This window comes from Polypterus senegalus, chromosome 1 (assembly GCF_016835505.1).
Source record: "Polypterus senegalus isolate Bchr_013 chromosome 1, ASM1683550v1, whole genome shotgun sequence".
NCBI classification, from domain to species: Eukaryota; Metazoa; Chordata; class Cladistia; order Polypteriformes; family Polypteridae; genus Polypterus; species Polypterus senegalus.
In genome coordinates, this window is record NC_053154.1 from 209295985 (window position 1) to 209321467 (window position 25483).

At 39.6% G+C, this 25483-nt stretch overlaps 1 protein-coding gene across 1 annotated transcript in view; it reads right to left on the minus strand.

The window, feature by feature from the left end:
* The window catches only part of LOC120541394 (SH2 domain-containing protein 4B), a 155311-nt gene that overhangs the window by 58861 nt on the left and 70967 nt on the right, over positions 1-25483 (minus strand). The window contains exons 6-8 of the mRNA XM_039773015.1: positions 21242-21386; positions 13441-13726; positions 3698-3822 (exon numbers count right to left, since the gene is read on the minus strand). Coding sequence (XP_039628949.1) covers positions 3698-3822; positions 13441-13726; positions 21242-21386 — 556 coding nt within the window. The remainder of the gene's footprint in view (positions 1-3697; positions 3823-13440; positions 13727-21241; positions 21387-25483) is intronic.

The window sequence follows — 25483 nt, forward strand, 5'->3', positions numbered from 1 at the left end:
CCAATACGAGGTGTCATTTTGTTTAACTTCTCAGTATGTTTTAAAATTAATGTCACCAACGTGCGTACTACTTTTTGAGGGAGAGAATGGAATCAGGAGAGGGAACAGACAGATCAGAATTCAAGCAGGGGTCATAACCAGGACTAATCTCAATATATATAAAATCCAACATCTGTCTGTCTATCCCCTTTTCATGAGAGAACTACTTAACAGATTTAGTTTGGGTTTTTTTCTATAATTTTCTTGAACATTCCGGTTGATTTTGCAACTTCCCTCATCATTCTAAGTATCACGGTTCACTTGCAGGAACGGTTTATTCTCACTAATCCAAGAATGAGGCTGCGGGCCAAGGGGAGAGGGAAGTGTGACGTCAAGAGTGGAGGCCCAGGTGGGGCCCCCTCACTTACACTCCAGCCTCCATTCGAATCGCTCTACTTCTGGCCATGTTTTGGAGTGTACCTTGCCTCCGCTTAGTTAGCGATACTTGTTTGTTTATTGATTTTTAAAGTTTGTCCTCTTTCCCTACTATGTGGGCGGAACCTGGAGGAGGGGACTGTGACGATGTGGGTTCAGCTCCATGCTCCCATCGGCTGTTTGGGAGCCCTTGAACCCACATCGTCAAATTTGGTGGCAGTGGTGGGATGAGCTAGCAGTGGAGCCAGAAGAGGAGACAGAGCAGCAAGCGGGATTGGTGACAGACTTTGAGGAACCCACGTACCCAAGCCAGATGAGGACATTTTATGGACAGAGCTTTTAAGGACATTTATTTATTGTTGAGGTTTTACTTGTCTTTTAAAGTTCTTATTCTTTTAATGTCCATTTTTATGACGGGGGCTTGGGTTGATTTTATTATGGGATTATTTGTTTTAGTGTCTTTTTTCTTTTATTGTATTAGTGCAGGGTAGAGTGGCCGAGCTGTGGACCTGAGCTCCAGTTGCATTGGGTTGGCAGTGGCGTGGAGCATTCCCATTCAACTGAAGTCTTATGGGGGGTGGAATGTGGTATAGCGGGTCCACAACCCTTTCAGCAAGGGCCAGCAGTTTTAAATTAAATAAATAATCGCCGCGCTTGCGGCTTAGTGAGGGGGCATGGTAGCCGCAGCAAGCCATGGGGCGATCTGCGGTTTGGGCGTTTCTCACCTAGTGCACAGGTGAGGGACTGCCCACATCCGTGATTGTTCCTGTGGCTAATGAGCTGCAGCTGCAATGGCCCCTCTCAATATAAAGGAAGTGCAAGTCGGTTAGGAAAGGAGATCACAATAAAAAAAAAAGGGGAAAGAAAAGGACAAAGGTTACAGGAAGCGAGGGAGCAAGTCGGTGCAGGAGAGAGAGAGAAACACACGGTGTGTGTGGGCGAGCGAACGAAAGCTCGCGGGCAGCTGCAAGGAAGCCTGGGTGTTAGGCCAACACCCAGGAGTTGAAGTAGAAGTCGCTCCGGCTGAGTGATCATGTAGCGGGAGTGACCAGTAAAGGGCGACTGGCCATAGAAGACCGGAAAGGCAGCAGGAGTCGCGAGGCTTGGAGTTGCAGCCCTTGGTGTGGGCGTCCTGGAAACCAAGGAGTCCAAGTCTCAGACCTGGGATGAGTGCCAAACCGAAGCCAGGATCGGGAGGTCTCCAGACCTGTGTTTGTGAGTAGAAAAGGGCACTGCAGAGAGATTCTCGCCTGCTGCAAAGCCCAAGTGGGAGAAGCAGGTGAGACACTAACAGAAAAGAAGCACCGAGCTTGTCATTTGTTTTTAAAGACTGCTTTCTATAGAACGTTTTACCTTTGTTTTTAAAGAATTGTGTCTTCTATTTTAACCTCCACATTTGCTTTTATTGGATTATTTATTTGAACAGTTTTGAAGCACTGCACTTTGTGGACACTTTGTTTATGATTTGTTGGATTGTAAATAAAAGCACTTTTGCACTTTTTGAACCATCCCCTTGCTATGTTGTTGCTTCCACTGTCTAGCTCATCGGTGACATTACCGACGGTGTTGGGTTCAAGTGCTCCCGAACAGCCAATGGGAGCATGGAGCTGAACCCGCATCATCACAGGGACGGCTAGTAGTAAATAAACAAAGATTAGGACATGTAGTAAGAGTCATGGTCAAAGAATAGAGCTATAAGTCGTAAGCCAAGAAATGAACATGCACCAGAGGCAAAAAAAAAGACATGTAATTCGTAGTCGGAGGACAGAAAATTTGGTCATAACCAGAACTCAGAAACTAACAATAAGAAAGACGCTAAAGGTTATTCCTTTGTGAATCCAAATTTTGGACAGCCAAGAAGTGTAAAATGCTGACTTTTATGATGTGTTATGCAGGAGCATATAGGGAACATCTTCAAGGTTCTAAAAACATAAGCAGTACCACCCTGAGTTAAGAAGGGGCACCAGCTTGTTTTTCACGCAGAGTTCAGAGAGATGCCAGCCAGAAGACGACTGACTTCCACTTTGCTTCCTCCTTCAAAGATCTGCCCCTTTTGTGAGGCTACTATAAAGACCAAGAGTCCACCGGAAGTGGGTGTTCATTCCAGGACCCGCATAGCTAGAGACCAGACCTCTGAGAAGTGCCTTTAAACTCTTGTTTTTTGCTTTAGCTTATGCCAGTAGTTTGTTTGTTTTTTTCATTTGAACCCTTTGACAACTATTAAATGGGGTTACCCAGTTGGTACCCCAACTCTTTGGGCTTACTCTTCTCATTTATCTTGCAGTTATCATGGTAATGATATCACGTGTTGCACGTTCCTGGTTGTCATGTTTTGCAATGGGAAGGCAGCTGTCAAAAAAATTAACCCAGAAAAACAAAAAAGCATCACAGGAGAATATGAATCATTACTAACACTAGTTAAAACATATACGGACAAAAAATATATATTATCAGTAGATTCATTGACCTTCAAAACCCCAGGAACAATACGCAAATAATTTTTAAAGGCCCAAGTAACAGTTATAAAAAAAAAAAAATAAAAAAAAATCATAAGGCTGATTATGTCAATGTGCACTTTTGGCTGTGTCATTGTTGGCAGGGATTTGTGAACCCACACAGGTTCACATTGCTGTCCTGGGCACATCCTGGTTCTGATGTGTCAGTAAGTGTTGCTACAGGTTAAAGAGTGCACATGAGGTAGAAAGTGTCTCACACTCCTCGGAAGACTGGATGATGTGAGTGGAGCTATTGTTACTGTCTGCGTGCCATTGTCAGGACACAAAGGGTAAAGATCTTTCAGCAGTAATTAGTGAGGCATGATATGAATTATAAAGAACATCCCTCTCCTTATGTGCTGCCTCCACGTGCACTGTTACCTTTCCTGTAAAAGTTCTCCAGTTACTGATCTGTGATATTCCACACCCCCTCTGCCCAGTGAGGCAGTTTTGTCTGCACCTTGGGAATTTGTACAGCTGAGTTAAGATGAAGGTAATGCTTTGTTTTCATAGATATAGCTGAGCTAGCTGTTCTGGTCTACGTACCATGCAGATGTGCTCCAGCTGTGGTTCAGCTACACCTCACACATCAGATATCAACCTTTATGCATTAAAAAGAAATATATGTAATAGCCAAGGGCTTAGTTGAAGCAGGTTTACGGCTCATTAATCTCCCAGGCATAAGCCTGGCACTAGAGACCTGGCTTGCATTATGTTGCTGGTATCATATCACGTAGGCTCAGGTCATGTATTGTATAAGCACTCATAGAAAAGATAAATACACTCACCGTGAAACCAAGGTGCTATATCTTGACTGTTCCTTTCAAAGCCGGCTCTCTTTGGAAGCTGCTGCTCTCGGAACCAACTCATCACTGAATCCCGAGACTTGGGCTGTGGTGACCGAGTCCACTGACTGGCAGGTCATCCGAGTATTTAACAGAGAGCAAAGAGAGTAACTGTTATTAGTCAAATGGAAATAGGCACACATAATATAAATTTAAGGCAGATACACAGCTAAAATACGATCTGAGGTTTAAAATGTACCAGCTTGTCCAAAAACTACGAAACATGTTTGTTTTAAAAAGAGACTAAATATATGTTGAAAGAGAAAACCTACAGGAGACAAAGAACAGAAACCAATGACTTGGCTCTGCTTCACCTTATTTTTAAGCTGACAATCTAATTCTTAATCCATTCATGCATACATATGCATATTACAAATCTGAATTAAGAAGAGCCAGAGCCTATACTGGTAGCAGTAGGATCAAGTCAGGCACCATTCTGGATAGGTAACTAGTCTACCACTTAGCACACTCATGCACACACTAACATTGAGCAAATTCAGAATCAGCAATGGATCTTAAGGATGAGAGAGGAAATCGATCACATAATCACTGACCAGACTGCAATTTGTACCCAGTTCAATAAGAATTGTAAGACAGCAGGGTTACCACTGCACCACCACGCCACCTTGATTGGTAATCAATAATCCATATTCTGTTTCTGTGCTGTCGTGACCAAAGCAGTGACATTCTACTGACTTTAAAATTCTAGACTAAATAACATTGTATCAAAAATCTAAACAATGTCACACACACACATGAATAGGGGACATCTTCGAGGCTTCCATAACATTTTCAATTCCACCCAAGCTGTGGGTTGGCGCTATCATTTACACCTTTCCCTCCTTTGCCTTCAGAGGTCTGGAGGAACACTGATGTTACTTCTTCCTCCACAAGAAATCTCGACTCATTTGGTGTCTGAAACATATATGACCTAACCATATCAGAAAATTCCACTTTAGACTCACATCTGAACAAGACATTTCTTGAAGACCAGCACTCTAACCAAATTGTTTGTTTTTTACCTTTTTTGTTAGTTCTTTGGAAAACCAACTGGCCGGTTAAACAGGGTTCACCCTGTGGTGCCTCAACTTTTGATCATTCTGGTTTTTTAACAACATACACTTTCAATCCTTTATTTGCCATTAGCCTAACAAAGAACTCAGAGTGTGCACAAAGAAATGATCATTTACTTGGCTGCATAAAGCAAAGGAACCACTGGGTTTAACAAAGTATGAGCCACATATACAGTAAAACATATAGGGTGTAGTTTAGAAATTAGAAAAGAAGCCATCCATCAGTTTTATAATTACATATTAGGCTGACAGCGTAATCCAAGGTGACCTGCAATGTTAGGATGCATTACAGTCAGAGCACAGGTAAATTAAGTGACTTACTCTGGGTCACACACTGAGGAAAGGTTAGGGTTTGAAGTGTCACTTTTTTGGTTTAGATTCCACTGCCACACCCACTACCCATGCTTTTCTCTTTGCTCTTTATTCCACATAAAGAAACAGAGTAAGGGAAACCTAGTATTAGCAAGCAGAAGTTTGGGGGTATGCCATGAATGCAATAATGTGCTCCTATACACCCCTCACACACACAAACATGCTCACATATTACTTAGCATCATCAATTAAAATGACAATGATAATGGGAACAAAAGCTCCAGTGAAAATGCAGATTTCACCACAGAGGTATCCCAACCTAGATAGCTGTTCCTCTTAGACACTGTATGTGAACTGTCTATTAATAGTAAAAGAAGAAGCACCGCCTAACAGAGATACTATTTGTTTACAAGAGAGATGTTCTAGATTTAAAATAACAAGGCCAATCATTTAAGAAAAGAGCAGTGTTTAGGACTTAAGAATAGACGCTTTACATTTTCAAAAAAGAAGCGCTACATACACACTTTTGATGAGCTGTTTTTTCAAAAAGAAGACAGACATTAAAACAGATGGCGCAAATCTATAATCAGTGTCTTTAATATAAGACCAGAGCATACTCACTGAATGTTTTTTTTTCCCCTGCATCATCGTGTTATGTATAATCTGTACTCTCGATGAACTATGAATGTCTGCCAAGTTTGGTTAAACAAGTGCATAAATATTAAACAATCAAACAAGCCCATTGTCTGCTATTTACTTTGATGAAGATATGCATCCATCCATCTATTTCAAAACCACTTAATTTAGGTGGCATCTAGAACAAGGTAAGATTCGAGTACAAAAAGGTATCGCAGGACAGTTACATATAGAGTATTCGTCTAAAGTGTAGAGCTCTGTTTTTTAAAAGTTTTCTTAATTTATTTTTGGTTATTTCTTGCAAATATAACCTTAAAAATATGGCATGTTATTTTAAAGTACACTGCCATAGGTGAAAAATGGCAAGCCACAATGGCAGTAAGATTGATCAGGATTGAATCAGGGGATGAAACTTTAGCCAAAAGTCATATTTCAAATTACATGCAAGATCCCTAAAATATTTGCAATAAGTAAACCCACCCCAAAGTTTTTATTTGAATTTAGAAACTTATGACACTACCAATAATGGTTTGGTATCTTAAGTATAGGTGAATAGTGTCTATCTGAAAATCATATTCTTGATAGGTAGGTAAGCTTATGGATTTCTGTTTACTGACAACATCATTATAGTCTACAAGCTGTGAGGGCAATGTTTCAGCAGGTAGAAAATGCATGTGAAAATGTTTAACTAAAGCCAGCAGCACATCACCACAAGCTATGACTGTCCCCGGCTCAGTAAGATAATGCAAAATCTGCCAATGCAAATCAACAGAAAATTCATAACGTGTTTGAGGCTTAATGTAGCTTAATGTAGTTTTAGGTCAGTCATGGGAACTAAAAGATCCCCAAGATTCTAATTTAATAGAAGCCCTGTTACTTCTTTGGTTGTGCTTTTTCAACCAGCAGTAACCCAGAATAATTCTGTGGTTAGAATTTATTTTTAAAATTATATACTGTATATATACTATATATATATGCAGAAGAAAAAAAAGAAGGAGAAGAAGAGGGGGGAGACGTGTCCGGAGGCAGGAGGAGAGGAGGAAAGTAAAGAGAGTGGAACTAAGGGTAGGAACTTTGAATGTTGGCAGTATGACTGGTAAGGGGAGAGAGTTAGCAGATATGATGAAGAGAAGGAAGGTTGATATATTGTGCGTGCAAGAGACTAAATGGAAGGGGAGTAAGGTCAGGTAGATCAGAGGTGTATTCAAATTGTTCTATCATGGTGTGAATAGGAGGAGAAATGGGGTAGGAGTTATTCTGAAGGAACAGTATGTCAAGAGTGTTCTGAAGGTGAAAAGAGTGTCAGACAGAGTAATGATTATGAAGCTGGAAATTGGAGGTGTGATGATGAATGTTGTTAGTGCATATGCCCTGCAAGTTGGGTATGCAATGGATGAGAAAGAAGATTTTTGGAGTGAGTTGGATGAAGTGATGAATAGTGTACCCAAGGGGCAGAAAGTGGCGATTGGAGCGGATTTCAATGGACACGTTGGTGAAAGGAACAGAGGAGATGAGGAGGTGATGGGTAGGTATGGTGTCAAGGAGAGGAATGAAGAAGGTCAGAGGATAGTGAATTTTGCCAAAAGGATGGACATGGCTGTGGTGAATATTGTCACGCTTGGGTCACAGATTTGCACAGAGACAAAGGAGATCGTAGAAACAAGGATTTTTATTCAAACACCGCAAACACATGAGCTTAAACGTGTTCCGTGACAAGTCAGAGATGACAGTTCCGCTAGGAGCAGAGAGAGATAAAAGCAAACAATCAATTCTAAAAACTGACAGGCGCTGCACAAGGCTTATAAGTCGGCGAAGTACCGCGCGAGGCTTGTATTACGCATTATAGTGCAAGGATAAGAAGCAATGTGAGGGTAGTCAGTGTTTCAGGGTTTGTGGTTTTCCCAGGGGCGTCTGTATCTATTTGGGGTGCGATCAGCCCTTCAGCTCACAATATGTATTTTAAGAAGAGGGAGTAACATAGGGTGAGGTACAAGAGTGGAGGAAGATGCACACAGGTAGATGACATCCTATGCAGAAGAGTCTATCTGAAGGAGATTGAAGTCTGCAAAGTAGTGGCAGGGGAAAGTGTAGTTAAGCAGCATAGGATGGTGGTCTGTAAGATGACGTTGGAGATCAAGAAGAGGAAGAGAGTGAGGGCAGAGCCAAGGATCAAATGGTGGACATTCAAAAAGGAAGACTGCAAAGTTGAGTTTACAGAAAAGGTAAGACAGGCACTGGGTGGTAGTGAAGAATTACCAGACAGTTGGGAAACTACAGCAGATGTAATAAGGGTGGGTGACAGCAAGAAGGGTGCTTGGTGTGATATCTGGACAGAGGAAGGAGGAAAGGGAAACCTGGTAGTGGAATGGGGAAGTACAGGAGAGTATACAGAGGAAGAGGATGGCAAAGAAGATGTGGGATAGTCAGAGAGCTGCAGAAAGTAGATGAGTACAAGGAGATAACGCGCTAGGCAAAGAGAGAGGTGGTGAAGGCTAAAGAAAAAGCGCATGATGAGTTGTATGATAGGTTGGACACTAAGGAGGGAGAAAAGGACCTGTACCAATTGGCTAGACAGAGGTACCGAGCTGGGAAAGATGTGCAGCAGGTTATGGTAATAAAGGATAAAGATGGAAACGTATTCACAAGCGAGGAGAGTGTGTTGAGCAGATGGAAAGAGTACTTTGAGAGGCTTATGAATGAAGATAACGAGAGAGAAAGAGGTTGGATGATGTGGAGATAGTGAATCAGGAAGAGCAATGGATTAGCAAGGAGGAAGTAAGGATAGCTATGAAGAGGATGAATAATGGAAAAGACGTTGGTTGAGTTGACATACCTATGGAAGCATGGAGGTGTTTTGGAGAGATGGCAGTGGAGTTTTTAACCAGATTGTTTAATGGAATCTTGGAAAGTGAGAGGATGCCTGAGGAGTGGAGAAGTAGTGTACTGGTGCCGATATTGAAGAATAAGGGGGATGTGCAGGACTGCAGTAACTACAGGGGGATAAAATTGATGAGCTACAGCATGAAGTTATGGGAAAGAGTAGGGGAAGCTAGGTTAAGAAGTGAGGTGATGATTAGTGAGCAGCAGTATGGTTTCATGCCAAGAAAGAGCACCACAGATGCGATGTTTGCTCTGAGGGTGTTGACGGAGAAGTATAGAGAAGGCCAGAAGGAGTTGCATTGCGTCTTTGTGGACCTGGAGAAAGCATATGACAGGGTGCCTCAAGAGGAGTTGTGGTATTTTATGAGTAAGTCAGGAGTGGCAGAGAAGTATGTAAGAGTTGTACAGGATATGCACGAGGGAAGTGTGACTGTGGTGAGGTCTGCAGTAGGAGTGACGGATGCATTCAAGGTGGAGGTGGGATTACATCAGGGATTGGCTCTGAGCCCTTTCTTATTTGTAATGGTGACAGACATTAGACAGGAGTCCTGTGGACTATGATGTTTGCTGATGACATTGTGATCTGTAGTGATAGTAGGGAGCAAGTTGAGGATACCCTGGAGAGGTGCAGATATGCTGTAGAGAGGAGAGGAATGAAGGTCAGTAGGAACAAAACAGAATACATGCGTGTAAATAAGAGAGTGGTCAGTGGAATGGTGGGGATGCAAGGAGTAGATTTGGCGAAGGTGGATGAATTTAAATACTTGGGATCAACAGTACAAAGTAATTGGGATTGTGGAAGAGAGGTGAAAAAGAGAGTGGAGGCAGGGTGGAATGGTTGGAGAAGAGTGTCAGGAGTGATTTGTGACAGACGGATATCAGCAAGAGTGATGTTATATGGGTTTGAGACGATGGCACTGACCAGAAAGCAGGAGACAGAGCTGGAGGTGGCAGAGTTAAGGATGCTAAGATTTGCATTGGGTGTGACGAGGATGGACAGGATTAGAAATGAGTACATTAGAGGGTCAGATTAGGTTGGACAGTTGGGAGACAACGTCAGAAAGGCAAAATTGCATTGGTTTGGACATGTGCAGAGGAGACATGCTGGGTATATTGGGAGAAGGGTGCTAAGGATAGAGCTGCCAGGCAAGAGAAAAAGAGGACGGCCTAAGAGACGGTTTATGGATGTGGTGAGAGAGGACATGCAGGTGATGGGTGTAACAGAACAAGATGCAGAGGACAGAAAGATATGGAAGAAGATGATCCGCTGTGGCAACCCTTAACGGGAGCAGCCGACAGAAGAAGAAGATACTGTATATATACTGTACATATATATTTTGAGATTTTTGAAACCTCGACAACACCCTGTCAACTGCACTATGCACCGAAATTCTGTTAACGTAGGCAGGGATTGGTTGTCCACCATTGGTGCAAATGGAAGTTCCCAGGTTCACTGTATAATATGTCTGTTGCCCAATGGTTGATGCAGGAACAATTAAAACCAGCCACTGACCTGACCTTACTCTCTTTATTCTGTCTTCTCTCCTCCAGAATGAGGTGGCGCCAACCACTGATCAGCAGCCACTTAATGAGGGAGGGTATTTGTTCTTTTAAAATGAAGAAGGGAGCTAAAGCAGGACGACTGAAACCATCACTGCTGGAATGCTGTGTTTATGTGTGTTGATTTGACAGTTCCGGTTTGAAAAACCCTGTTCCTGTTTTTTTCCACAGTAAAGCTTGATTTTTTTGGAAACCTGGACTCATCTCCTCCTCTCTTGTGGAAGTCAGTGACCCACACATTACAATATATATATATACAGTGATCCCTCTCTATATCGCTCTTCGACTTTCGCGGCTTCACTTCATCGCAGATTTTAAATGTAAGCATATCTAAATATATAACACAGATTTTTCGCTGGTTCGCGGATTTCTGCGGACAATGGGTCTTTTAATTTATGGTATATGCTTCCTCAGTTTGTTTGCCCAGTTGATTTCATACAAGGGACGCTATTGGCGGATAGCTTAGAAGTTACCCAATCAGAGCATGTATTACATATTAACTAAAACTCCTCAATGATATACGATATGCTTCCCGCGCGGTGCTTGATTGTTTGCTTTTCTGTGTCTCTCTCATTCTCTCTGCATGACGGAGGGGGTGTGAGCAGAGGGGCTGTTTGTCTAGAGGATACGGACGCTCCTCTAAAAAATGCGCTTTATCGCGGTGCTTCAGCATACTTAAAAGCACAAAAGCACGTATTGATTTTTTGATTGTTTGCTTTTCTTAGCGAGCGCTCTCTCTCTCTCTCTGAAATTCTCTGCTCCTGACGCGCGCACTCCTTTGAAGAGAAGATATATTTGCATTCTTTTAATTGTGAGAAAGAACTGTCATCTCTGTCTTGTCATGGAGCACAGTTTAAACTTTTGACTAAAGGGGGTTCATGTCTAGAGGGCTCTAATAATGTTAACAGTGTGGGAGAGTTTCTAAGGGCTTAAAATATATAAAAATAGCCATACAAACATTGTTTCCACTTTGCGGATTTTCAGCGATCGAGGAGTGATTACTGTACGTATATATATAAAATTGTCTCCTTATGCAGGCAATCTATGCTAGTCAATAACACCCTTTCCCAATAGGTCCAACATCTATTGAATCAATTGACTGTAAATTTTTGTTTCATGGGAATATTTAACAACCAATTTGCTGCAAAAGATCTGAATGCACGAACTTATCTGTAGATGCAGAGTCTATTAGAATTGACATCTCAGATCATTATGTGCCTTAACATTCGCTAAGGTGTTGTACCATGTTAGCCATTATGAATGTAGTGAGAAGTCAACCAAAATGACACCTTTTATTGGCAATCTAAAAAGATTACAATATGCAAGCTTTCAAGGCAACTCAGGCCCCCTCTTCAGGCAAGATGTATAATGATAATGTGGGGTTCCAGTTCGTGCAGCTGACACACTTATGGCAACATTCACCTGGGAGGACCACCACTTACAATAACAAGAGGATAAAACCAGATTGCGATGCACTGTGACCATGACTGTCACTGCCGTCCCCGTCCCTCGCCACAAGAAAACAGCCTGGCAGTCAGCATGCCATGTATTCCTGGCAAACTGGCAGCCACAGCTCACAGGCAAAAGACGTTTTGTGTTGATTTCTGTGTGAACCCAAGGATGTGTGCGCTTTTTATAAAACTATGTTTTTTGGAAAAAATATTCGGCCATCAAAGAGTTAAACCATGTTGTAATGTGTTACCTTTTTGCATAAATTGAACTTCCCATTCTTTTCTCTCTTGCTGTATGGCTGGTAATTGTATAAAGGATGTGTATTTGAACCTGGAATTGTGTTGGGCATTACTGTGTCGGCAGTCTGGGGCTCAGTGGCTCCCCCTTGTAGTTACAAGCATTATATGGAGTAGTAGGGAATTGTACCGTGTTAGCCGTTATGAATGTATTGAGAAGTCAAGCAAGTGACACATTTTATTGGCTAATTACAAAGATTACAATATGCAAGCCTTCAAGGCAACTCAGGCCCCTTTTTTAGGCAAGATGTAATACAGAAACTGGAGTTCCCTGTGTTTATATACACACTAGGACAAGAAACAACATTGGAAATCCTTTTAGTGAGACATCTTAAATGTAAAAAAATAATAGACCTCTTCAGGCTAAGCATTATATGGGAAAATAATGTTTACTTCCAAAAGAATCACCACTGCCAGCTCAAGGTACACACTAAGTGATTGAAGGATTGTAGGTGGGAGATTTTAGAAAGTGTTTATAGAATTCATGCTTCTCATGAACATTTCTCTTAAAATTTTTATGTAATTTATTTTTATAGACAGCATTTATTTTGTGCACATTAATGATGGGGAACGAGCCCCGGACACAGACAGGCAGACATTGCATTAAGCACCACCACACGTGCCACACAACCCCAAAGTCCCCAAAAGTCCAGGCCTTTCTCACACTATGCCTCTTTCTCTTCAGGCCACATCCTTGCCTCCTTCAAGACCTAGTCTCTCGACCTCCAGACTCCAGCCATCGAATGGAGGGAGGCGGTCCCTTTTATACACACCCGGATGTGCTCCAGGTGCCTCCTGGCAATCTTCCACTGGCACTCCCCAGTGTGGCAGAAATACCGGCTCTGCATCCAGAAGCACTCCGGGTGTCCCTGATCCTCTTCCCCCTAGCATTCCTGGCTGTGGTGAAGGTGCTGTGGTCCAAGGCTCCATAGGCATCGGGGCACCCCCTGGCGGTGACCACTGGCCCCTACAGGGCTGAGCTTCAAAGCTCTGTACCCGTGGCCCCCAAAGCCACCAGGGCGGCCATCCCCGCGTGGTCTGGAGGGGGCGTAAGCCCTCCTCCGCTCCTCCTGGTCATCCCGGCTGGATACCACCCCTAGCCATGTGCCACAATGATCAACACTCTCTTAACCTGCACAGCTCTGAGTTAAAATGGTTTGTTAGTTTCAAGTCATTTGTACTGATACTAGCAAAACAATTTGAAACTAGTAGAAATGAAAATCTAACCCTTTAAAGCAAATTAAATACCTATAAAAACACATTTCAGTAAATGCATTTAAAAATGTTAAAAGTCTTTCTCAAATGCATGCTACAATACAATAAAATAGCTTTCAATTACGGTATTGAGAATTGTAAATTGCAAGTTGTCAAGAGGATGCTAAACTATATCTGCCACAATGAAGTGATTTTCAAACATAAGCAATAAATGTTTGGACAACTAAAAGTGGGGAAGCAATATTTTAACAGGGTGCCATACCTGTCACTAGCAGGATGTCCAGTGGTCATGACGTGCCTGTGGTTCTGTTCACTTTTAATTAGTTGAGCTGGATCAGTGACAGCTACTGGAGATGAGGTGGTATTGGCAATACTGGCACTATTTTGACGGGTGGATCCAGTGTCATTGATGCTGGTTTTCTGAAAAAGTCCACTGAGACCTGCAACACGACCTTTCTCAATTGCTCGCAAAGACTGACGATTAGATTCATTTCGTGCGCATCGAGCTTTCTCTTTCCTTGCCTTATCTGCAGCTTTAGACTTTCTCACTGTGAATTAAGAGTAGAAATACACAAAACATAAAAACATCTTAAGTATACCTTCAGTAATCCATCTTTTACATAAGCCTACTTAATCTGGTTTAAGCTTTATAAAAAAAAAAACAGGTAGCAATTGACTCAGGTTTGGAACCAGCATTTAAACTGTCCAACTCATGCATGGCCAGCCTAGATGAAGAGCAAAACAGACAAGTTTTGATTTGAATAGAGTTTCATAAATTAACAGTACAATTTTACTACAGACTTAGCAATTGCACAACATAAACTTACTAAAAGTTTTTTTTTTTGAGTTTTAAAGTTTTTTTTGGGTGGAAAACAAGGCATACTCCACACTAAAGCCCCGTTCACACTTCATTGTTTACCTGTGTTTTTTTCTGCAGCTACATAAAGCATGTAAACCACACAATGTCACTGTAGAGGAGTGCAGTTAAACTGGAAAGGCTGCACATTTTCCACATAAAGACATACTAAACAGCAATCTTGTGTACTTTACTAAATTTTCTCCACAGAAAAACTCAGGACAAGGAAAGTTGCCACTGCCATACATACGCTCAGACCACCATACCAGGCCAAGCTATTTTCTAGCAATCGCCTCCTCCTAGTTGAGGATATGCACACTTCCGGTGATTGTTTTTAACTGGAGACCTTAATTTAAGCATAGAAGATTGTTGCAGATGATACACCATTTATTTCAAAAATTTAAGGTTTAGCTGTCCATTCAATTATATATAAATCACTTGGATGCAATTCAATTTCAGATCATTCCACTATAAATTCAGTTATTTCAATTGTTTCACTCTGAATTCATTTACACACAGATCATTTCACTGCAAATTTATTTTTACAGAAATCGTTTCAGTCATCACAAGCTCCGACTAATCCAGTGCCTACATTTTTGGGCACCCAAACAGCGCTTGGACCAGGATTCAAACCCAAAATGCACTGTGCAACCATGCTGCCCTTAAATAAAATATATCTTTCCACCTGAAGACGTTTTGTGGCTGCTTGCAAAATTCCTTTAGAATGAAACATTGTTACACCTACTGTATACTTAAAAATTCCTAAATAGTTTATTAAAAATAATGGCACCTTTTCCGAAAACATTTGGTAATTAATAATGTGAACAATATACATGTCAGTTCATGAACAGTAATATAGCATTAAACAGGATGATCCAAAGAAAAATCTCATGCAGTCATGGGAAGAATGTACACATTCGTAGACAGATCTGGATTCAAACCCAAAATTCTCCAGCTTCATTAGGACTATGAGTCAAAATGCTCTAACAAACACTTCTGTATGGAAGCAACAGTAGAACTTTCTTGTCAGCTGGCTCTTTTAACCATGAGATTGGATAGCATCTCTTCCAGCTAAATACTGAAGTATTATTTTTTTTTGCCCTGCAGTTCCTTCCTTAAGGAATTAATTCAATTAGTTTATTCTTAGAAAGAGCACCTCCACCTATGTGCCCAGAGGGCTATACACTCTTACAAATAATGTAAATTTAAAAGACAGAATTATACGCAAAACTTGGAGACACAAGTTTGGAGGTAAGTGTTAACTGTATGCAAATCATTTTTTGGTTGCAATCAGTGCTGAGAATGTGTATTTGTCAGCAAAAACGCTCATCAATATAAATACAGTCTGCTAGCAAAAAAGTCCTCTACCTCCTCATTTATACTAATAAAAGGCAAAGCCCTCACTGACTGACTGATTGACTGACTGATTGACTGACTGACTGACTCACTGACTCACTCACTCACTCACTCTCTCACTCACTGACTCACTCATCACTAATTCTCTAACTTCCCGTGTAGGTAGAAGGCTGAAATTTGACAGGCTCCTTCCTTACAGCTTTCTTACAAAAGTTAAGCAGGTTTCATTTCGAAATTCTACGCGTAATGGTCATAACGGTCAACAACGTCCGCCATGTTGAACTTTCTTATTTATGGCCCCATCTTCTCGAAATTTGGTAGGCGGCTTCCCTCCACTAACTGAAACCAATGTACGTACTTATTTCGGTAGTATGATGCCACTGTCGGCCGCCATATTGAACTTTTCAACAGTTTGTTACTTATGGGCCCATCTTCAAGAAATTCTATCGATCAAAGAACTGTCACTTACCGAGTGGTTTCCATGCCCGGAGATACCACCTACCTTTTCCATTCTCTGTGTTACATATTGCACGGCCATATCAGGCTCACTCTTGATATCCGGAGGAACATTCTGTCTTATGTAATGACTGGGACAGGTTCAAGGTGTGGACTGATGACGGTACAGGAGATAATTATATGACACAGGAGCACTAGAAGAGTGAAATGCTTAAGCCCTTCACCTATGGTTCTGCATGTGAGTTGATGGCTGCCGCTGAATTGTTCGGTTGTCGCTTTCAAGTGTACCGAAATGGCCAAATATTTTACACCTTTCGACAACCACCAATGCCTCTTAAACATCTTAGATTCACAGGTGACGATTTCAGTAGTGGACACTTTGATGTTTATGAATGTTTAAACTCTCAAAAGCTGGATGTGATTTTATCGATGAAACCGGCTATGTGCTTACAACGCTTGACAGATGCCAAATGTCACTTCAACACAACAAATCCTGCAAATACTGTCGTAATTGAAACAAACCATGAAACTCAAACCGACTATGACAGCAGCAATCCAAGCTGTGAGATTTGAGACAAGATTACTGTTCACAAAGTCAACTGTAAGTTACATGCTCAAGAGTAAGCTCAGCGCACAGCTTGGTCATGTTACAACCGGGGGGCCGAACTGACAACATGGTATACAAAGAGATCCTTAACAAATAATTATTGGCATATTGTCCCACAGTTTAAAAAGGTTTAATTTTCTTCTTAATAAAAATTTGAATGCAGTACTTCACCGCTGCGAAGCGCGGGTATTTTGCTAGTATATATATATATGTGACAAAATAATTACATTGACAATCATGTTACGTTATTTTTAAAATGTTTCCTTTTCTTTTTCATTACTTCTTTAACACACTACTTCTCCGCTGCGAAGCGCAGCTATTTTGCTAGTAATCAAATATAAATGTTAGCAGTGCGCTCACCTGCCATTTCAAAACTATATCTTTTATGGTCTGGCTAACATTCTGGACATTCAATTGAACCAGTCTTAAAAATTTCATACTTTAATTTCATAAATCTGAGAATCTTAGTGAGAGGAACACCACTCGCATTTCAATAATGGGAGTAAGTTTGGGGTTTTCCACTCTAGAATATTTTATTATAAAGGTTTCAGGTGTGCTTTTTAAAATTTGAAATACACATGTGGAATACAAAGGTTCAGGTAAATGAATGAATGAATTAAATAAAATGCCAGGACTCTTCCTGACCAACGTAAGTAAATGGTAAGAAATTTTAACTATCATATATACTCGTGGATAAGTTCTCCCACGGATAAGTCGGGAATTGATTTTACCGTGCAATTTCTGGTATTTTATAATGTCGGTCATATACTGTAAGTCGAATGTAGAAAACTCAAGCTATTGGTCCAAGAGATTATGATATGCTAACTCCCACCTGAGAGAGTAACCACAGAGCAGGCTGCCTTTTTTTTCTATGTAGTGTGCCTACGTGACCACACGGTAATACCCAAACTATTCAGAAGCGATTTGGCACTGATTTGTGTTTTTTGTATCTCACACCCTCATACGCCTTTATTGTAAGAGCATCCCTTATCTATGATGGAGCGTTCAATCAGAAGATAATATATGAAGCTGTTTTTAAATTAAACATCATTGAAGTAGCAAAAGAAATTGGTAACTGCACTACTGCAACAAAATTCGATGCTTCTGAGAAACTGATGCGAGATTGGAGGAGGCAAGAAGATGTAAAAAAAAAAGTGTCGCATTTTTGAATAGGCATATAAGTTGTGGTCTGATTTTATGACCCGACTTATACGTGTGTATATATAGTAATATTGCCAAATAAGCAATATCCAACTAAGAGTGACTTGGAACAAAAAGAAAAAGCTGAAGATGATTTTCAAAAAAGTTAGACATGAATTTGATAGTATAAAGTAAATAAAGCTTTAATAAATTATCGATCAGTGCACTACACTGAAATTTATGAGTTTGAAAATGGATGGATAGGCAATATTATGCAATGTGTTTAAAAGGCTTCTGACTGCTATCCAATCCTGGATTTTATCTAATATACTTAGATAATGTATTGTTCACAGCGCAGCAGAGCCCAAAAATAGATGGACAGATAGAAGGCTGTATCTGCTCTAATTTAATCAGGAACCATGCAAACAACCAACCTTACTCACAACAGGCCAAATTGTCTGATGTCTGTTAATGTCATATACATTTTTGGGATGTAACTAAGAAAAAAAACAATAAGCCAGATGAGAAAATTCAGAATCTAAAAAGGCAGCAATGTGGTTCAGGACTCAAACACAGTCTCATACACCGATAAGGCAGCAGCACTATCCTTATGTTTCTAAGGTTTGTAAAAATATTAACTTTCTAAATACTGCATATAAAAAGTCATTTATTCTGTTCTGCCACTGGTTCATTATGGACTCATTTTTATATTTATATTTTTTGTTTTGACCATTCAAGTTAATTTTGCAAATGATTCAAATAAACATGTATCGAAATCAATCCTAAGTTGGCAAAATTAATAAAAAATTATTTATCAGACAGATACGACATAATAAACCAACATGAATACCAACTGACTTCAAATTATTTACAGAACAGGACAACTGTGAATTGTTCAGCTTACAATGTCCAGTGCTCAAAGGTGAATGGAGTGAAATCATCACAGCTGAATCTGGAGTGACATTGCAGAAAACGTAGCAATTATCATTGAACAAGAGTATAAACAAATTTTATTCCAGGTATAAATTATAGTGATGGTGACGAACAGTTAAAATATTACAAAGTAGCCTTTTAAATGATGACTATATAGATTACATTTAGGCCCTTGAAATAAACTAGCTAGCCCTAACATAATCACAAAATTCAATGAAATTGACACATTAATGATTATATTTAAACATTTGACCTTGAATCCTGTTTACTGTAAACTTGTTAATGTATGCAAGGAATTCAATATCACTAACTAATCAATGCATGGTGTCAGTTTTCCCAATGAGGTTTGGGCTATGGGTAATCTTTTTAAAGTGCCAGGAGCAAACGTGAAGAGTATAATTATCAAGTCATTGATGGTGTTGCACTACAGAGGATGGTATTTCTGGAGTTTTAATGCACGTATTACTGTAAACACACTTGAGAGATGCTTATACTTTGAATATAATCAGTATTTAGCAGTGCATTTAATATCTACAGATGCAATTCTTTTGCATGTTTATCATTTCATTTTACTTTAACACATCTTTGTCTTTTTTGAAGATTATTATTATTCATTATCATTATCTATGTTGTGGCTTATATTATTTTTGCCCCACTCCAGTGTTTATGACGGGTCAGTGCCCAGGCATATCAATTACATTGTTTGTTAAACTTCTCTTAAGTTTGCATTGTGTGTGTTTAGTCTTAACTGCAGGTGACTTTTGTCTTGACAGTTTGAAAACTCAACTTTTTGGACAGCTTGAAGCAGACAAGGTATTTAGAGTAACTACATGTAAGAGGAGCAATACATTCTGTGTCGTAATATATATTTGTGTTGTTTTTATTGTCTGTTTTGTTTATTTTTTGCTTTTAAGTCTAATATTTTTCAGTGTTTCACATTTTTTTCCCTAAAATAGTATATTTTTTCTCCAGTGTTCAGAGAATGCACATTGACACACAGCCTTTATAGCAGTATGTATTGTGTACAAATTAAAGTAGTGTGGCTTTAAACCCTGAGGTTCTGGTGTCAAGTCCTGCTACTGACAGTGTATGACCATGAGCAAGTCATTGAGCTCCAGCTGGAAAAATGAAGAAAGAAATGTAACCAGTTCTACCTCAAGTCAGCCAAATAAGTAAATGTAAGTGTATTGTCTCATGGTTAGTAAGTGGCAGGGGGAGATGTCAGGTGGCATTATTTAATGGGCTGGCGCTGAACCCAGGAACCTTGAGTTGTGAAGCAACTGTGCAAACTACTGCACTGCTCTCAAACAACCGTAAAGACATCCAACACATTACTCCATTGTGATTTTATTCTCCATGGATTGAGGATTGACTAATTACTTGAAAAAATCTGACTTAAATTTACTTTTAAATTTCTTGTTGTCTGCGATTGTGAGAGCTAGCAGAAAATTTTAGGACTTATGAGTGCATTGCCAGGCTGACAGTTGGAATGAGCAAAGCCAAAGCTCAAATATCAAAAAAAAAAAACTCAACCCTGTGATTTCCAGGCATAACTGTAGAGAATTTGACAAGTTTATTTATATGTTTTATTCATTTTTGGAGAATAGCCAAATTAAAGAAAATAATTTAAGGACTAAACTTAAAGGATGTACAAAGGATTATCAGTGAATAGATAAGGTGGTCAAGACCAGGCAAGGAAAAGACCAAACACCAATTGTGGATACAAAATTAAGTCAAGGAAGGAGTAGTCAATAGAGATCCTACAAGTAATTAATAAATCCTTTCTCTAACAAAACTTTCATTGGTGAAGACTGAGGTAAAATTGTATTTTGGATTCTAAAAACTTGGACGACAAATAGTAAGTACCAAGTTGTGGTGCATTGATATCACATGAGGTGACAGTGTCAAGTCATGTGTTAGCAATGGGGCAAAACAAAAATAATATGGCCATGATTATGAAAACCCACTAAGAAAATAACAGTTGCCATTAAATAAATAAGCAAAATGTCACTGTGATCAAATAAAGAAATAGACAAGTCCAAATGATAAAATGATAAAAGTAAACATAAACATTGTAGCGCTTATGACAATCACAAAATATTTTAACACCACTGACATAAATGTCAAAGATCTAATCATAACAAATTTGGATTTGAGCTGCCTTTTTAAAGTACAGACTTGCCAGTCATACTTCTTTCCTTGATTTAGTCTGTCCTGTAAATGCAACAAACATTTTAACGCAAAGGCCGGAGCATAGCCAGACAAAGCCAGGTCAGATAATGCATTTTGTAGATAAGCAGATATGTGGGTAGTGTGGAATCAGTAAAAATGAATGTTTGTAACAGTGAAAAAAGATCTTCCTCTTTATTTTAAAGAAAGCCTCCCATTCTCCATTTTCTACTGTCTCAAACTGCTTCTCACTTATTTGCTGCTTTCTCTTACTCTTGCACTCCTGACGCTACAATCACATTTTTCACATTCTCCATTTTCTACATAGTTTTGCTTTCTCACTTTGAGTCATTAATTTCTGTGCCATACACAAGTCACAGCGCTCTTTTGCATTTAGCACTCAATTTCTACTATTTTTCACTCACATTAACCTTCTACTTCCCCCGCTTCTTCCATTTTTAACACTGCCCTTCTTTCATTATTGAATTTTCCAGCCTAAATGGCTTTCATTAACACAGTTGCCATTCTTTCCTCTCTCTTACTCACATTGCTCTTGCCACTCTTTATCTTCTCGGTCATTTTGCCTGTCGTCATGCTGCTGCTTGAGACTGATGTATAACTCCTTTGCCCTCTTCTCTTCTGTGAGTCGTATCTCTTCCTCCCCATGCTGCCTCTCCTCTTCCTCCCGTTTCTGATTTGTAAAAAAAAAAAAGATTTTTTATTAGTAGAAACAGCATCAGATACTTTAAAATGCCAGTGTCAGCGTTTCCCAAACTCAGTCCTCCAGACCCACTGTGGTTGCAGGTTTTTGTTCCAATCAGCTTCTGTTATTAATTGGACTCCTAGCCTAATTAAGTGAGCTGTTATTTCCCAGTTTCTGTTTTTGGGGTTCACTGTAGAAATTACAAAACTAACCTTAGTAAATTTTTAATAAAATGTACTGTAAGAGCCAAATCTTTAAAGTGAATGTTATTTGTAAATTCATATAACTTTTTCTTAGTTTGAATTTGAACTGAATGTAGTTTTCAAATAGATAGATTTTGTTTTACCTCAAAAGCTAATAAATTAATGGAATGCTCTTAATGTTCAGCTGTATCCCTGTGAGATAACAGAAAACTTGTAGACAGGTTTGCTAGATGTGCAGTTTACAAACCAAATTGGTCTGTTTTGGAAATTGTTGTACAGGGAAAATTATTTGTCTACCCAAAGACCCAAAATCCCCCCACCACCACCTTGATGTTGACAGCAGCAATATTCCCTGTCCCAGACTTTGACAGCAGTAAAACTCCAAGGGGGAGCCTCATCCTGGAATTTGACAGTGGAAATACTTCAATGGGAAGGGAAATCAACAGATGTAAAACCTGAAGGGGGATCCAGGTATCACCAGTGCCACACTCAGCTGGCATTGGGCTGAAAATATTAGCAGTACCTGGCAACCCTTCTTGCAGGTTGGACTTGGACAGCCAGAAAGAAAGATGAACTGTTATGTTACGTTACCATTAAGCTATATGAGTACGATCCAATTGTATGAGATAAGATATAGAAACATAAAGGAATGTAATCTAGACACTTAAGCCTTACTTGAAATCTTATACAAGAACTTTCCTTCTCTTTGTAATATCAAATGTTCTCTTTATTTTTGTGTGAATTGTTTGCTTTGAATTTCACTAAACGTTTAAAATGAAGACGCTTTGACTCTTTTTTGGAAACAAGTCATTACTGATTGCTGGAATGCCTTCCTGGTAGCTATCAGTTATGTTTCGCATATTATTTCGACCAGTGCATCTTTACCCAATTTTGTCTTTAAGCTCATTGACATGTATTAAGGGGATGAGGGTATGGATGTCTCTCTGTTTGATGTCATTTTCACAGTGCTGACTTTGGATGCAAGGTGTAGCATCTGCATGGCTGTATTTCATGCACAGCAGCACACAGGGACTTGCCTTTGGGTCAAGTATTCACCTGTCCTGAGGAAACCTACCCAAATCTAACCAAGCACCAAGTAACCTAACCTAACATTTGCATAATATATACATCACATAAATTAATGATAATTATTGAAATACAGTAATAATAATAAATTAATAACAATATTAATACTATAATATGATCACTTCCAATTGAATTTCAGCTCTATTCAATTTCATGTATTGTTTCTCTATGAAAGCTCTGTCGTGAACGTGATGTCTTTAGTCAGGACATTGTTAACTGAGTCATAACTGGAACCATTTTGAACTATTTGGAAACTCTCGACAAATGCAGCAGTTATAGGGGGATAATGTAGTTGTATTTTTGTTGTACTTTTTAACAATATTTTCATCTTGATTTTCATTCTGCATTACCAAGTGTTCTGGTTGTTTAATCCAATTATTTACTAATTGTCGGGTCTGACACCAAAGTAGTTGCAGCCTTTCATCATTCCATGCTGCTTTGTTTGTTTGTAATTGTCATTATTAGCTTTATTAACATACAATGAAGGGAATAAAGTGCAAAATAACATGAAAGCAACAAAAGAGAGTTAAGCATTTAAAGTGACAGCAAAATTAGAAATATTTCTAAATGTCTTATAAATGTAAAAATCACACTGCTGTCTTTTTCTGAGTGCAGAATAGGAGAAGAGAAAAAAGACCAGCTAATTAAATGAGATCAGTTATTATCACTGATTGTGAATTTGGTTGGAACAAAAACCTGCAACCACAGTGGGCCCCCAGGCCTGAATTTGGGAACCACTGACCTAAATCGTTCAGTTGATAATGCAGGGTGAATTTTTTGGACCGAATTAAGACAAAGGTTTGGCATACAATATGAAGCACAGAACGTTGTCTATATGTTTGTATAGTTTGCTTTCAAACTGCTTCAGCCATCCATCTAGCAATTCCTCCATTTCTTGACTCTCCTCTTTCATTACAAAGTTGTAGGGAACTGAAGGTTACATTGACACCTGTAGGCACAAGGTGGAATCAACCTTACATGAGACATCAGCTGACTACGGTAACAGTCTCAGAGGTACACTCAGACAGGGTTCATTTGGCATCAATACGTACAATTGTGGGATAAAGCAGGACTGTGAGAAAAAGCAATGTGGACTTATTAACTCTATATCAAAAGTATTCAAGACTAGCTCTGGTCTCTGTATGATATTCTCGCATGTGAGGAGCTTTTGTATGCACGTATTAATGTGTGCTCCCAGGCAAGTGCCCCATTGTTGTCCTACCGAGAACTGTGAATTGCGCACATTTGTCACTCATTCTGCACTACCAGCACATTACACTCACCTACGACTCATCAAAGTTCCCTTAAAGTGCAATGAGGCACTTGCACAAAGACATAAGTGGCACTGATGCGTTATTCATATCCAAATGCACAATTTAACTATTTTACATAATACCTTCCATCATGGCTCTTTGACATTCTGAAGACACAAACAATAAAATCACAAAGGTAGAATTCTTTATAAGATCATTCATTTGTAGAGCGTATGTTAATAGTAATTTGGCTATATGTATAAGTCAGAATAGAGGGGCCAGCTGGCGGCTGTTGCTTGTAGCAAGATGTTAGCAAGAAAGGTTGCACTAATCTTCATCAGTGGTTTGTACAACACAGCAAAACATTAAACTTGAAGTTCTCAAGGCATGTATTTGGTTAGTGTACTGGCCCAGTGTGGGTTGGGTGAGTTTGCCCTTAAATAGACTGGCATTCCATTAGAGCTGACTCCTGTTCTTACACCCACTGCTGCCTAAATAACATTGGTTCCCCACAAGCCTGAAACTGGATTAATCAGGCTCAGCAAGTGGATAGTTGGAGGTCAGATTTGGTGTTGTGACCAACATTTCAGAGCCCTCTAAACTGGGTAGTTTAGCTACTGCAAGATGGAATTAATTACAGAAACAAGACTCTGACATGCACTATGAGATGTGACCTGCAGAATTAATGATATGATCATGGAGCTGGAATTTTGTTTATTATTATACAATGTAAAATGAACAAAATAACTAAATAACAATTTGACTTTTTTTTCTCGCCATGATAATACTTTGAGAGTGCAACTCATAGCAAAACCAAAATAAGCACACAGATAATAAAGTGGCTCTATGAAAAACCGTGTCTCAAATCTGTTCTTTTTTCACTGTAGGAATGATCTTTTTATTTTTCCCTATAGGTACCATGATGGTACGGTGATAGCACTGATGACTAAAAATAAGGAAAATAGCATTCATACCCCCGGTGCTGCCTGTTCTCTGCGTGTGTTTCGTCCGAGCGCTGAGGTTTCCTTCCAGAGTCCAAAGACATGCAGGTTAGCTGAACTGGTGTTGCATAATTGACATGTATGTGTGTTCACCCTGCAATGTACCACCGCCCTGTCCAGGTGTTGTTTCTGCCTTGCACCCGATGATTACTGGGATAGTCTCCAGCTCCCCTTCAACCCTGCCCTGGATAAGTGGGTTAGGAAGATGAATTGATGGATTTTTTTTTTCCTATAGCAGTACAGTAATACATTTCTAAACAATTTCTAAGTTAGATGGACCAAATAAATTTGCATTACTATTGAATCAATTGCATGAAAGTCCCAGTACTATCCTTTATCAAAACCACTTAACCTAGATTAGACTTTTGTAAAGCTGGAGTCTATTCTTGCAGAATTATATGTATGGCAGGAACCAGCCATGGACAGAGACGAAAGAAAACAGGCATGCAGACTCACCACACTCATTCATACAGGGACACTTTTATCTATATTACTAAACGAAGGTTGTATATACTGTATGCACGGATGCCAGACGCACTGAA